Raw genomic sequence first — 14,319 nt, 5'->3', positions numbered from 1 at the left:
TCATTCCGTACCCATTGTGACGTTTTCTTTTATTCGTCACTCTGCAAAGCACCAAGTGTTCCTCCCACACATAATATTCTACTGCTCTTCAAGATCCCCCAGGAGCGGATTTAGGGGTTCCTTTTGGAAAGTAAAAAAGAAAAGGTGGGGGGGGGGAGGGTTTGGGGAAAGAAAAAGAAATTATTGATCGCACACAACGCCTCAGAGGTTATTTCCATGCTTCAGAAAACAAAAATTTCCCCGGATCCCTAGTTAAGGTAATTTTTTTCTCTCCATCACCCCTCCCCCTTTGCGACATCTCTTGATCAGACCCTGCCCCTCCCCCTCCTGATTCAGGGTCTCCAAACTAGAATGACGATGAGCGACTAATGCCATTTTATGGGGCACTGAAAATCTTGCTAAGCCTAGGTTATTCAATTCTAACTCAAGAAAATGAAATCTGCGAAGGGTCGTGACCTGTAATTCACAGTTGGGGCTTCGTGGCGAATATTAGTGTTTTCTGTTTAGATGTCTGGAAAATGCAATTTGTCTCTATTTGAGTATAATTAAATAAATAATTTTCAAATATCATCATGTAACTACTTCGCCAGGACTTGTTTTCATATCCCTCTCAAGTTTGTCTTGTTTTGCAGTTTTTAATGCTAATTCTGCTTCATGAAAAGAAAGTCTTGATTGAAACGTTTTTATGATCCTTAGGCCTATAAATAGCCAAAAATGCGATTTCCAATGCATTGCACAATTATGAGAAGTGCGTGTTGAATTTTGAATTTATATCAGAAACCACCAGTAGGGCCTATTCGCACCTCAGACAGCAGAAATTATGATGGGACTGCAAGTCACCTTCGAGATTCAACATTTATTTATTGATCAACTTCAAGTAATAATATAAACATGCTTCGAAACTTTGGTTGATTATACATACATAACATTTTACGTTGTCTATAAAATCTGTTACTGTAAAAAACAAACAAACAAACAAAAACAAAAAAACATCAGGATACACAAACTGCACCTACTCTCCGGAAAACACCAAATGTTAAAAAGGTTTGGTAATTTAAAAAAATATATATATAGCGATACCAAACATTACATTTGTTAAGAAATTAATTTGGCAAAACGTGGTTCTACTATTAGTAGTACCGTATGTAGTATACGAGAGCATTAAGAGTAAGCCCTCATGAAGAATTTCAACTGAGTAAAATAATCGTTAATACTGTAGAGGGCGGCTTAAACAAACAGCATTTCTCACTGTTCCTGGTGTTAATAAGTGTCGAAATCTTTGGTCTGTATTGCACTCTTTATACTCATGAATAGTATCTTTTATTATGTTACTGCAAAACGTAACTTAAAAATTAGCTACTAGTGACACAAATTTTTAAGACTACTAAGAGTTTAATTGGAAATTAATCAATCAATCAATCAATCAAACAAATGATCGATTAATCAAACATATTTAACAATTAGGCCTACATTATGCTTGATCCTATTAAATAGACCAAGTAATTATAAGCTAAAGTAAAAGGTGTGATTATAGCACGTCCGTTATACTCTTAATTGCTTCTTGTGGTTTTAATATAAAAGGTACGGTAGATTTCATTATATAAAATATAATTAAATAAATAATTTTCAAATATCATCATGTAACCACTTCGCCAGGACTTGTTTTCATATCCCTCTCAAGTTTGTCTTGTTTTGCAGTTTTTAATGCTAATTCTGCTTCATGAAAAGATGGCTGTAGTTCTAAGCATTTTTCAAAATCAGCAATTCCTAACTCAAATCTTGCTGCAAAACGAAAAAAAATTATGATGAAAAATAGTCATTTTATAATTATGCTAATTAAAATGTTTCATTTCATTTCATGTTGGTTTATTATTAAAACAACATTTGACATTGCAGTTTTGTAGACAGCATTGAGTCAAACTAACTAACAAAGATAAGCTGAAACAAACAACAACATTCACAAAACAAAGCACAATGTAATACACATGCAAAAGGTATTAAATACAAAAATTACTAAGAGTTTATGATAAAGCATTGCTTAATGGGATGAAAATATATACAATTTTCATAAGAAATTAGTCATCAAATTTAATCACAGCTAATAAATGTTTGGAAGAGAATGAAATATTACAATTATCATTTTTATGGCCATACGTTAAGAACTTATTGTACAAGTAAAAAAAAAGTAAAAGTTTTTGCTTTCTTTCATTTTTGCAATTTTTTAAATTATTTATATTACTTGCTTAAAATAAAGGATTATTGTACTGTATTGTATTGCTTTGTTTACACTATCAAATTTCATCAAAAAAGCGTCACTTAAAATGTGATGGAACATAAGAGTTGAACACGTTCAACTTTTTTTGATACAATTTGATAATATGTGATATGTTGTCATCGTACCCATATATGGGCACATCACATTTTTTTTGTCACATAAAATCTGATAGTGTAGACAAAGCTTAAGAAAAGCATAGAAAATAGATGCAGAAATGTTAGACCCTGTCCAGACTATCAAATTTTACTTGACAAAATTATGTAAAATGCCTAAATATGGTCATGATGACATCACATCATGACCATATATAGGCACATCATGACTATATATGGGCATACAACAGTCTTTGGTCAAAGAAAATTTGATAGTATGGACAGTACTTTAGAAAGAGCATCTTGAGTCCAATATGTATATATTCAATTTTAATGATATATAACTGTTTGTAATTACTGGATGGGAGTGGTTCTCTGACATATAGTATGTTATAATTAACGTTTACTGAGAAACCTGGCCCTTCCATCTAGATGTCTGGATTGCCAATAAAGAATAATAAAAATAAGACCTAAAAGACATAATTATGTAAATATATGTGTTTGATCAATACCTAAACGATAGTGAATCTGTCCTCTGTTATAATATGCAATAGCTAATCCTTCATTAATCTTGATGGCCTCTGTGTAGTCATCAACTGCTTCATCAAAATCCACTCGGAGGTAACGAAGGTGTCCCCTGTTATTGTATGCTAAGGACAACATGTCATTCCTTAAGGTATAGAAAATAAATAGAAACATGTATTTTAACAAAACACAAAAATGCACATTTGAGATACAACAGCATACTCTGTTATATCTTCAATTGTACACTATATTAATACAGTATATTAATACACTGTACTGTATGTCAAATATTTTAATAGGCCTACTAAAATATTGATTCTAACATTCAAAAAAGAAATAAATGAAATCTATATCAACAAAAGGATATGCTTTATTAACAATTTTGGGGATAACTTCCATGATCAAAAAAAACATTGCTTTATAATAATAATATCTAGAAAAAATTTAAAATTCTGAAATGCTCATTTAATAAAAAGATCAAATGAAAGTTATAATTATATCAATGCCCAGGGTGACACAAATTAACAAAATTCTTGTAGGGCCTATTAAATCATTTTTTTTTAAAATAAAACATTTTCGCGATAATTTAAGAATGCGGCTCCAAACACTTTATTTTTAAATGCAACCGGTACATAATTAAATAGTTGGTCAGAAATAAGCTATACATGACATCATTATTGAACTACCGAAGTATAACATTTTATTATGTTTTTATTAATCGGCTGAAAAATGAAAGGTACCACCCATAATGGAATGCGTGAGTCCACGAGCCGAAACGAATGGGGTTGACTAACCTGAATGTAGGTAAGAATGGCCCCGGAAGAAATTGCCCCGGAAAAAATGGCCCCAGTAAAAATGACCCCAAATGACAAGTAGGTAAAAATGGCCCCAATGAAAAAATTCAGTAATAGAAATGATTTTTTTTTAAATCTTTTTTTAAAACACACTAGAAAACCAAACAATTCAATTGTGATTGACTCCCTTGGTATATCAATAGGAAAATTAAATATTTATAAGAAATTGTGATTCCGCTTCCTTGAAATTGGCCACAAATAAATTATTTTAGTATTAATAAATGCATGATTTATGTTGATTTAATGATTATGTTGTTGCTATTTTTTAACATTTAAATGGAAAAAAAATAAAAAGTGTTATTCATGGCTTTTTTTTTTATCTTTGAATATTTTGTCATTGAATATGTAATTTCTGCAAAAAGTAAAATGTAAATGGCAATTTATTTGATGTTAGATTCCTTTTAAAAACTAAATTATTTCAGTTTTAAAAAATGCATATAATGATTGTTAAAAAATCAGTTTTAATACAGAATTTTATTATTGGGGCCATTTTTACCTACCTGTCATTTGGGGCTATTTTTACCGGGGCCATTTTTTCCGGGGCCATTTTTTCCTGGGCCATTTTTTCCGGGGCCATTCTTACCGTACACCGACTAACCTAGTAGGCCTAGATGTGGAACCATCACCATCCGACAGTCGGCCTAGGATTAGTTCGATCGTTTTTGTATACATATCCTGTGCCTCTTGGTTTTTACCCTCAGCTGAAAGAATCTTAGCTTTTTCATAAAGATCGTCCGTATTCATATTTGAAATCCATACAGAAAAAATACGAGAATGACAAAATTAGAGAGAGCTAGGCCTAGGCCTATCCCAAAAGCAGTTGGTAAACAAACGAACGAACGGGAAGAGATGGAAACCGGAAGTGATAACCAGTGCTAAACTGAATGCTTGAATGCACACGTCCACAGGTTCTGGTTCCTGGACACGTCGCTTCCCCGGACATGGCGGCGCAGATGAATGCATCACGCGACTCAAAAACTTCTTCACGGCAGGGACGTATCCAGACGACAGGGACGTATCCGTGGGAGCCGCGGCTTCCCCCTCTCTTATACACATCTAGATGTGTATCCGCCTTCAAATGTACACAGTGTTAAAATTATAAAGCTTATTCTTGAGCCAATACAAATTCTGGGATCACTCAAAATGAATAAATCTCTGATAAAAGATCTTTTTATTTTGTGGCGCTTCATTTTGACTAATGGTGATGTGATGATTATGAATTTGACTAAAAGTGTCATTTCTGGCCATATGTGATATTTCCTCAAGTTTTCTCACCTCAGCTCCAACCATGGTGAGTCTGAGGTGGGTGTCAACTCACAAAATGCCATTCCCCTCCACCTTTCAAAGCAGATCTGTGCCCTTCCCTGGGTATGACATTGAACTCCATCGAGTCGGCCTGATGTATGTCTTAGTGACTGCTGTTTGTTTTTAGGATATGATCTGGTTTTTCATGTCTATTTTTCGTGATTATGACTATTCTGGATAAAGAATGTTTTGAGTAGAGGCGCCCCCCCCCCTTCATTTTTTTCTATGGGAAAAAAATATATTCAAATTAAAGTGCGAGTGTAATTTCTGGCCATCTAGAGATGCCATAATCATAAATTTTCTTGCCTCAGCCCCAACCATGGTGGGACTGAGGTGGGTGGTTCCTCGGTCTGTGAAAGTCCCTCCCTGGTTCACCTCTCTTTCGAATTCCTGGATCAGCCACTGTTGATTTATTATATAATTATTTTTATTTATAATGCGTTTATTGCAATTTTCACTTTATCCTCTCAAACAGTCCTAAGAACGTTTAGAGTGCGCTACCTCACAGGGGAATGCTCCCCCTTGACCCCGCCGCCGGGGTCCTACGTAATTCGCATAACGGCTCCCCCACTTTCAAAATCCTGGCTACGTCCCTGCTTCACGGAGATTGACGACATTGACAATCTGCTTTTCTCCCTTTTCCCTGCCATATGCCTGCTTCTTCTTTCCCCATAATTAGGCCTATACATTAGGCCTATATTTAACAAGGCTTGACCACTATATGAATTCGTCAATATCAAAACGGCAAATTACCGGGTAAAAAATCCAAACAAAACAGGCCGGAATACAATAAGAGGTGATTGAATAATTTATTAATTAATTGATTGAATAAATGATTGATTGATTGCTTGATTGCTGGGAAATCAGCCATATAGTCCCTATGGAAAAAAAAATTAAATGAATGTCATACACGTCACCGGGCCACCAGCCATGGTGTACGGATCTGATATTCTGGCGGACGTCGACAGTTGTTGACTGTTTTTAAACATTCCTTTTATAGAGATCAATATGTCAATACTAATAATAGGCCTATAGTCACCCTGAATCTTGGAACATGAACATTTTAATAAGAATATTTCGAACTTCCTAGGTAAGTTATTGACCGCCGTGTTTCACATTAGCCTAAACTTATCAGAACATACGGATGAGCGTATATTTTTAGTAGAGTTAATAGGCCTGCCTTATGCTTGTTGATAATTTGGAGTGGAGTTGAATAGTTTAGTGGTTACGGGTTAGTTAAGATGCTTGCCTGAGTCCTGGGTTCAATTCCTGTGACAGCCGGACTTTTTCTCATGACTAAAAACAACCCGACTCCATAAAAAGCCTCGTAAAGAGACTTCGCTGATAATAGCATCACATTATTAGGCCTACATTTATTTAAGAGCCCCTGAATATTATCAGCCGACGTAGGAAGCGACGCTGGAAAGGTTGCTTTCTAAATATGACTATAAAAAAAACCAAATTAAAACAAATAAATATAAAAAAAAACATTCAGTTCAAATTTGTTTTTACTTCATGGAAAATAGAAATTACACAATGTTGTTCAGCAGTATGCTATGGCAACAAGACTCAACGGCACCAACTTCAACTTGGTTGAAATAAATGAATGAATAAATAAAGATATTTTATGGCCATAATTTTCAGCTAATGTAATAAATGCGCATGGATGCTTTATGTGGACTTAGAATACAAGCTTACGTGATATCACTAGGACGACTGCTCGAATCCACACAAATATGTTGATTCACTGCAAACAAATACAAAGATGAACAATTGAGATGTTCTTAGGCTCTATTCATTAACCATATCAGAAGGTTGATTCGCACTCTACAAGAGAGATTAATATTCGAAGCTGTTCTTCTTAATGGTACGGTAAATATTAAACTGAAAAGATGACAAGTGGTACCGAGGTTATGTTACTCGAAGAGATGTGTCAGCAAGGCACATAAAATGTAGATTCATTTCTTTGTTGCCATCAGTGCATTTATGGTTCCAAGGAGATCGTGCTAGATATTATAATTATTGGTGAACTAATTGCTAACGATTATTGGTTAGTTAATAATATATTGTATGTTCTCAATCACGTGAGACCAATTATTAAAAGGATTGCGTAAGTAATAACACGTTTGCTTTTAGATAACTTCCATCGACAGATTGAGATAACCTCAGAATTAAGAAATTGATTAGTTTAGGCCTAATTTACTATGACAGAATTATTATTAATTTTATTGATTCTTTAATAACAAAAATTGCAGATTCAAAATTCAATTACTTTTTATCGTAGGTCCTACATGATGAGACATGGCGAAGTCTGGATTTTCATACTTTGACAGTACAAAGCCGAGGTAGGCAAAAGTGATCCAAGTTTTTGTTTTTTTTTTTTGGTTTTTTTTTTTTTTTTTTAATCCCATCTGAGCAGGGGAGGTGGCGCAGCATTTCCACAGCAGATGGTCAATCGTTCTCCGATGGGGAGGCCAGAGTCCACACCCACCTCACCCCAGATTTCACTATTACTCCCCAGCCCAGGCCCACACATCTGGTGGTGGCACCCCTGTCGGTAGCTCAGCTTTGAGCAATAGAGGTCTGAGGCTGCTGACTAAGGATTCCTCGAGGGACTACTTGGGGAAAAGGTCGGCTCACTTCGGCGTATTTGACGTTGTAAAGTAGGTTTTTTACACGTTTTTGATCCTATTAAAGACCCACTCGGCCAATGTAAAAAATGCCGATACATATCTGGTTTAGCCAGTGAGCGCTATATCCGTTAAGCCACCTGCTTTGAGGTATACCTTACTCATGGCATGATAAGACAAACTAAATACTTTACCATACACTTGCCGTAAAGGTATTTTTGTTTGAATTATGAATAGTGATTAGGCCTCTCTTTGATGTTCAAGACCCAGGTACAGTACGGTATGTAAATTAATAAATAGAAAATTACGAGCTCGTAAAATATTCATTTCATGTAGTCCTACAGATGATGATAGATGTATTTATTGATACAATCATTATTTTTAACTTAACAATTTTTACTTGATAATAGTAGCAATAGGCCTAATTAAATATGATAAAGGCATATATAAATGAACAAAACATAAGTATTACAAATAATATCAAATATAAGTAAACAATAACAAATTAATAACAACATCGAAGTTATAAATAGTATAATAATTATAATAATAATAAAATTATTATTATTACAGTATTATTATCATTATTATTATAAAGACCAATGTTGTTTGTAGGTATAACAAGAAAATAGATGGTAAATAGGCCTATTAGAGGGATTGGATCATGAAAATATGAAGCTTGTTTATAAGGCCTTCAGCATATCGATATTTATTTTTTTTACAACTACTGTTGTTATAACACCATGCTAAATTATTCATTAGCTAATCACGTTAATATTCCACAAAATGACTAATCAATTAACAGAACATCGTGACGAAACAACGCCCCATTTCAGAGACAGGTAATCAAATTCTTATTAATTCATGGACGGTAATAAAACACCTGCTCTCGAAAAAAGATCAATTTTCAGATTCAAGTCTTGGCGAAGGATATTCTTGATTTATCTGAACCATTATCCAATGTAATTGCCTCTTGGAACGCGAGTAGACCGGATCAGTAGCAATACGATCGTGAACGCACGTAAGTTTTGGTGCAGTTGGGAGCTGAGTATAATAGCGCTGATTGAAGCTACCTAGATAACAATTTAATAAACAATAAAGGTGAAGATAATCTGAATATTGGATAACAAAAAGTCGAAGAATCATCATACTAAATAATTAATATACAAACGTTTAAAGGCATGAATAGAAGTTAAGTGCGTAAACAACAGCATGGAAATTTCCGATAATAACACCAACGCTGAACAAAAGTAAGTTGAAACAGTTTTTTTTTTTTTTTTTTTTTTTTTTTTTTTTTAATCAGCGTTTTAGTAGCATCGGTCGGTAGTATTTTAGTAGCATCGGTCGGTAGTAGGACGATAAGGCCATTTAGGCCCAGGGAACTGTTTCCTGATACCTGTAAGCCTCAACCGCAATGTATGTACAGTAGATGAAAATGATACACTCCTTAAATGGCAAATTTGCGAGTGACAAATAATGAAACTGGTGTCAACGATAAAAAATATCGTAATATATTTTACGAATCAACAGACGTTTACCATATAACTTTAACACAAAATTTATTGACAAAAAGGATCGACGTTTCGTGTCCATCATGGACGCATTCTCAAGATCAAGTGAACAAAAATAAATATAAGATAGTAAACCAAGTGTAGGTGACATGAAAGGGATTAACAGTCACATAAATTTTGTGTTAAAGTAATATATTTTGTTGCTTATATTGATATATCTTTTATTTATTGTTTTGTAATGATCATATAAGGGTAATTTAGCTTATAATTTTATATTATAGATGTACTAGCAATATAGTATAATTAATAGAATATGAACGACACGATACAAGATGATATAATTTATAAGACATGGTATGATATGATATATATTTCGTTTTAAGTAATTTAATTTAAAGCAATGTTATGTTTATATCAAATCATCATATCCTACCATATTATAATCATATCATAGGCCTACCCCTATATCTTGTTATTACATACGGTATATCATAAAGGACTATTACATATTTATTTAATTGTTTAACATGCAGTAGAGTTGAATAGCTTAGTGGTTAAGATGCTTGCCTTCTAATCCCTGGGTTCTGGGTTCAATTCTTGTCACAGCAGGAAATTTTCTCACAGCCAAAAACAAATCTACTCCCTAAGCCTCATGAAGAGACTTCGTTTATAAAGCATCGTTCCATCCTGTCAGTGGCGAGTGAGCCTGCAGCTAGATGTGAAGGAAATAAAACAATTTAAAAAAAAATATCTTCGATCACATAATCATTTAGAGAAATCGTTTTCTTCGCAGACATAATGATAATTATATACTAATTTTAAAATAACAATAGGCCTACTAGAATATATTATATATAATACTATTAACTAACAAATTAATACTACTACTACTACTAATAATAATAATAATAATAATGTCGTAATATCTCGTTTGATATCGATTAATTAATCAATGTATATTACAAAATTAATGATATCGTAGTAGATGAGATTATCCTATTGAATTTGATTTTTTTTTTTTAAATCCTATGTCTTTTCCTTTCTAAAAAAAGAAGCAGCAGTTATTCATCGACACACGAAGTTCCTGTAAAAGGAAGAGAGTGAATTGCAGGGGTGGTGCCAGGAATTCCAAACTCCCTGACAAGGGGGTCCACGCCCCTCCCCCTCCCACCGTCGGGGAAAAATTAGGTCTGTCGGGATTTTTTTAAAATTAAAAGATAATAAATTAATTACCGTATATAGTGTTAATATGGGATTATTTTTTTAAATTTTTCCCCAACGAACTTGCTGGAAATTCCCCGACAGGGGATCCAAGCGAGGGACCAGGGGTCCCCGACCCCCGACGGGGATCCTTTGCTCCCCTCCCCGGAACCCCCGCTAGCGCCGCCTATGGTAAATAGTGCGCATGTCGGTGTTGGTCTCCCGTAGCAACGGGAATATACACTTTGCTGGTTAATAAAAGAATCACCCACCTGTTCAGTACCTTTTCAGAAATGGACAATGGGACTATCCTAAATATTCTAGTGGATATTACTATTAGAGCTGGGCATCGATTAGAATGAGTTGCTGATAATTTTCTCATGCCGTTTTAACGTTTTGCTTTTTTCGATAAAAATGATGTGATTTTATATTCCGTCAGTGTTTAGGCTACAAAGGTCTATTATTATCGCGGACGGAAAAGTTAACGAAAATCGATATTTTGTCACGGCAATGTAATTTGTTCAAGGCTAGTAACGCTGATAAAATATATTAGGATCGCATTGATGACCCCGATGAAGTTTGTGTTCTACAGTACTGTACTTGAAAAACGCTCGTCACCACTTGCGGTTGTCATACTTAAATGAATAGCGAGGGATTATTGCTGGCTTTCTATATTGTTACAGAGTTTGACTAGGCCTGGTCTATAGATATCGTGCACAGTAACTCAACAATGTCTAACATTAGAACAGTAGATAGAGCCACTTCTGCAGGTTATCGTTTCCCCATTTCTTCCCGTGCCTCTAGCGCCTACCACGGATCTTGTGTGCCAAAGGAGAGATGTTCTTCCGCTCCACCATCGAAGATCTTAACCAAAGCTGAATACGAGAAAAGTCATGTAGTTAACCACGACAAAATATGGAGGGAAACGGTCGGACGAGAACAGAACGCAGTTAGGAAATGGTAAGTACTTACTTATGAAGCTCCTTACTGATAATAATACTGTAAGTAACCACGTACGGAAGTGTAACGTGACAACAGTCCTTATTAAAATACAATCACTGTAACCACTGACAGAAAACGAACTATGATTTGATAAAGTTATAGGACTATAAACCATAGAGATTATTAGTAGGGCCTACTGTACAATGATGATAAAAACCTACAGGTCGACATGACATCAAACCAGGTAAGTATAAAATATTATTTCTATACCTTTCTTTCATACTATGATAAAATAGTAAACGAAAGACAAACAACACTTTTCAGACTAACAAATTTATTTTCCCACAAGCTTTCGACCACGCAGTGGTCTTCATCAGGTGAATGTACAAATAGGATAGCCTATTGTCTCCTCGGGATTCGAACTCAACGCCAGGTAAACCTCCAGGGAATCATTCTACGATACGAATCAAACATTTTATAATGGAGTGTTCGATAAGAGGCCTATTCAACGTTTAAAAACGCTTAAACACGAAAATTCAACCTAAGCCTCGTTCAAGACCATCCCCTCGCTAGTGGTACCTTCATGCTGAAAGGCTAATGTAGATATTTTGTAAGATTTTTTAATGTTCAAAATAATGCGGAACCAATTTATATGTACTGTACTCTACATTATTTTCGACTCATAAGTTGGTTTAGGCCTGCGGCGCGTATCTAAATTCTAGAATTTAATAATTGTATTTCAAATATAGAAGGTGGCCTAAGTCTTAAAGAATGCCGGGAAAGAACTATTTTCCAATGCAGTTTCTCTGCATCGAAACTAACTAAAAAGAAAGCCACAGTTGTAAGATGTTATGGCCTACTGGGATAATTGGGCAAAATAGAAGCCGACATGTGGTAAACGTTTTAGCTGGCACGACACAATTGCTTTCACACACTAATGCCCTGTTTCAAGAGTCCCCGAGGTATCACAAGCTGATGCATACACAATTCTTAAAGTTAATAACATTTACTTAAGTATTAAGCCTAGCAAAAATGGGAAATAAAACTGAATTTTGCTAATTCATTTGATGAAAATAACCTCTGAATCCTTTTGGGAGATAACTTCTTTTTTTTATATTTCCAAAGGGGGAGTGGGTGGGGCCAGCCCGCCCCCTCTGAAGCCTCCCCTGCTCTTCCTTGATGTGGTGCTTGAAGATTGGGATCTCAAAATTAAGCATCATATTGTATTCAAATAATAATAATAGAAGATTATGAGTCATTATAGGGCCTAGGCCTATATGAAATAAAAAACAACAGTCACCGACACAGGAATCGAACCCATGAATATGGGATTGGAAGACAGTCATCTTAACCACCAGGCTACACCACTCTGCATACCGGTACATTACAGCATATAATGATCGTGAAGTAATTCTTGCTAACATGTTTACTTCGGGGTTCAAACAGGTGGTTGTTATAGTAACAAATCCCAACCGTTACTTATGTTTTACGACCAAGATGATTAACATAAAGAGGTACCTTCTGTGGAGATATATGAAACCTCTCAGAAATTCAATGATGAAAAACTAATTGTTTATTTATAAGAATTAAAATAACTTATTATCTTCCAATAAAATACAGATAAAACTAATGCGGTTTTCACTGATTTAAGGACATCTGAGCACAGAATTTCTTACTGATTAGACCAACCAGACGATTTAAAGTGTTTATCAAAATAATATGACTGTTAAGTGATGAGGAAGTTTTTCTTTTCGTTTTAATTTTTTAAGCAATAAGCAATTCAAATACTCAACTTTAATTTTGGAAGATTTTTAGCTCATCACCGGCAGTCGGCACTCTGCTATATTGCAACGGTCGTCGTTTTTTTTTATTAGAGCTCTTAAAGGTTATGGCTTGGAGACAACCTGATATAATTCTCCTTTGTTGGCATGACAACCGTCATACGTTTCATCATCATTCAGGTTGATGAAACGTTTTCGTCTCATAAGAGGTCATTCATGATGCTCAGTAAATTCCTGCATACTTGCAGGAGATGTTTAATACTTTTGATGTGATTTGTGTTCTAATAAAAAATGATGAAGACGAGTGGTAACAAGACATGTGATAATGAAGAGAGAGATTATTTTCCGACGATAACCTCCTTGTTATATATATCTTTCCTCACTCAGTATTAGTGAAATAGACCTAACTGCGTTTTCTTATATAATTCAATTGCAGCAGCAGTATTGTAGTATTTGGTCACCAGGCCAATGTTTCCTAAAAATAATAGAGTAAGATGAGGAATTATTAATGAAGGAGGATGGTTACTGGAGGGAGGTCCTACTTTTGAAAATGCTAACAATTGGGTCTATCGATCCGATTTATGTTGGCGTTTGAGAATAACATAAAATAATATGCTTCTGTTTTGTAGGGAGCAAGGATGGGGCTTTCTTAAAGACTATGACCAAAAGGTAAGTGTTTTTTAAGACATACCTGTAGCGGATAATGAGACGGCTACACTAATGCTGTCTCTTATACACATCTAGATGTGTATAAGAGACAGGTATTAGTGAAATAGACCTAACTGCGTTTTCTTATATAATTCAATTGCAGTATCAGGGACGTAGCCAGGATTTTGAAAGTGGGGGGGGGGGGAGCCGTTATACGAATTACGTATGACCCCGGCGGGGTCAAATCCTCCTGTGAAGTAGCGCACTCTGAACGTTCTTAGGACTATGTTTTGAGAGGATAAAGTGAAAATTGCAATAGACGCATTATAAATAAGCGCAAAAATAATTATATAATAAACCAACAGTGGAAAATCCAGGAATTCGAAAGAGAGGTGAAACAGGGAGGGTCTTTCACAGACCGAGGAACCACCCACCTCAGCCCCACCATGGTTGGGGCTGAGGTAAGAAAATTTATGATTAGGGCATCTCTAGATGACCGGAAATTACACTCTCGCACTTAAATTTGAATATATTTTTCTTTTTTTTTCCTTAAAAA

The 14,319-nt window shown here is 35.0% G+C and overlaps 2 protein-coding genes across 5 annotated transcripts in view; one reads left to right on the top strand and one right to left on the bottom strand.

Moving 5' to 3' along the window:
• Positions 1-836: 836 nt before the first annotated feature.
• Positions 837-4,615, bottom strand: LOC117109989 (tetratricopeptide repeat protein 32-like). 2 transcript variants are annotated; one of them, XM_033252517.1, is made up of 3 exons: positions 4,330-4,615; positions 2,880-3,037; positions 837-1,782 (listed from the first exon to the last, which is right to left on the bottom strand). In XM_033252517.1, the coding sequence occupies exons 1-3, from the start codon at positions 4,488-4,490 to the stop codon at positions 1,637-1,639; spliced, it is 465 nt and encodes a 154-aa protein (XP_033108408.1). In that variant the 5' UTR covers positions 4,491-4,615; the 3' UTR covers positions 837-1,636. The 2 variants fall into 2 exon arrangements, with proteins under 2 accessions (XP_033108408.1, XP_033108409.1); XM_033252518.1 differs by having other exon boundaries at positions 4,345-4,610.
• A 2,261-nt stretch (positions 4,616-6,876) lies between these two features.
• LOC117109937 (uncharacterized protein C2orf50-like) overlaps positions 6,877-14,319 on the top strand; it is a 10,809-nt gene continuing 3,366 nt past the window's right edge. The window contains exons 1-4 of one of the 3 annotated variants that reach the window (XM_033252434.1): positions 6,877-7,161; positions 7,336-7,396; positions 11,197-11,352; positions 13,745-13,784. In XM_033252434.1, coding sequence (XP_033108325.1) covers positions 7,353-7,396; positions 11,197-11,352; positions 13,745-13,784 — 240 coding nt within the window. In that variant the 5' untranslated portion in view covers positions 6,877-7,161; positions 7,336-7,352. Of the gene's footprint in view, positions 7,162-7,335; positions 7,397-8,222; positions 8,932-10,160; positions 11,353-13,744; positions 13,785-14,319 lie in introns of those variants that run through there. The other 2 variants (XM_033252435.1, XM_033252433.1) reach the window with 2 other exon arrangements.

Source organism: Anneissia japonica, unplaced genomic scaffold (assembly GCF_011630105.1).
Source record: "Anneissia japonica isolate Jap-2015-1 unplaced genomic scaffold, ASM1163010v1 scaffold585_len4108843_cov191, whole genome shotgun sequence".
NCBI classification, from domain to species: domain Eukaryota; kingdom Metazoa; phylum Echinodermata; class Crinoidea; order Comatulida; family Comatulidae; genus Anneissia; species Anneissia japonica.
This window is presented reverse-complemented; position numbering and strand designations above follow the sequence as displayed.

Excerpts from the sequence above, each read along its gene's own strand:
- LOC117109989 (XM_033252517.1), bottom strand. The coding sequence starts at position 4,490 with ATGAATACGGACGATCTTTATGAAAAAGCTAAGATTCTTTCAGCTGAG. Across the intron at positions 3,038-4,329 it reads ACTAGGTTAGTCGGTGTACG|GAATGACATGTTGTCCTTAG; the intron begins GTAAGAATGGCC and ends CTATACCTTAAG. Across the intron at positions 1,783-2,879 it reads ACAGATTCACTATCGTTTAG|CAAGATTTGAGTTAGGAATT; the intron begins GTATTGATCAAA and ends TTCGTTTTGCAG.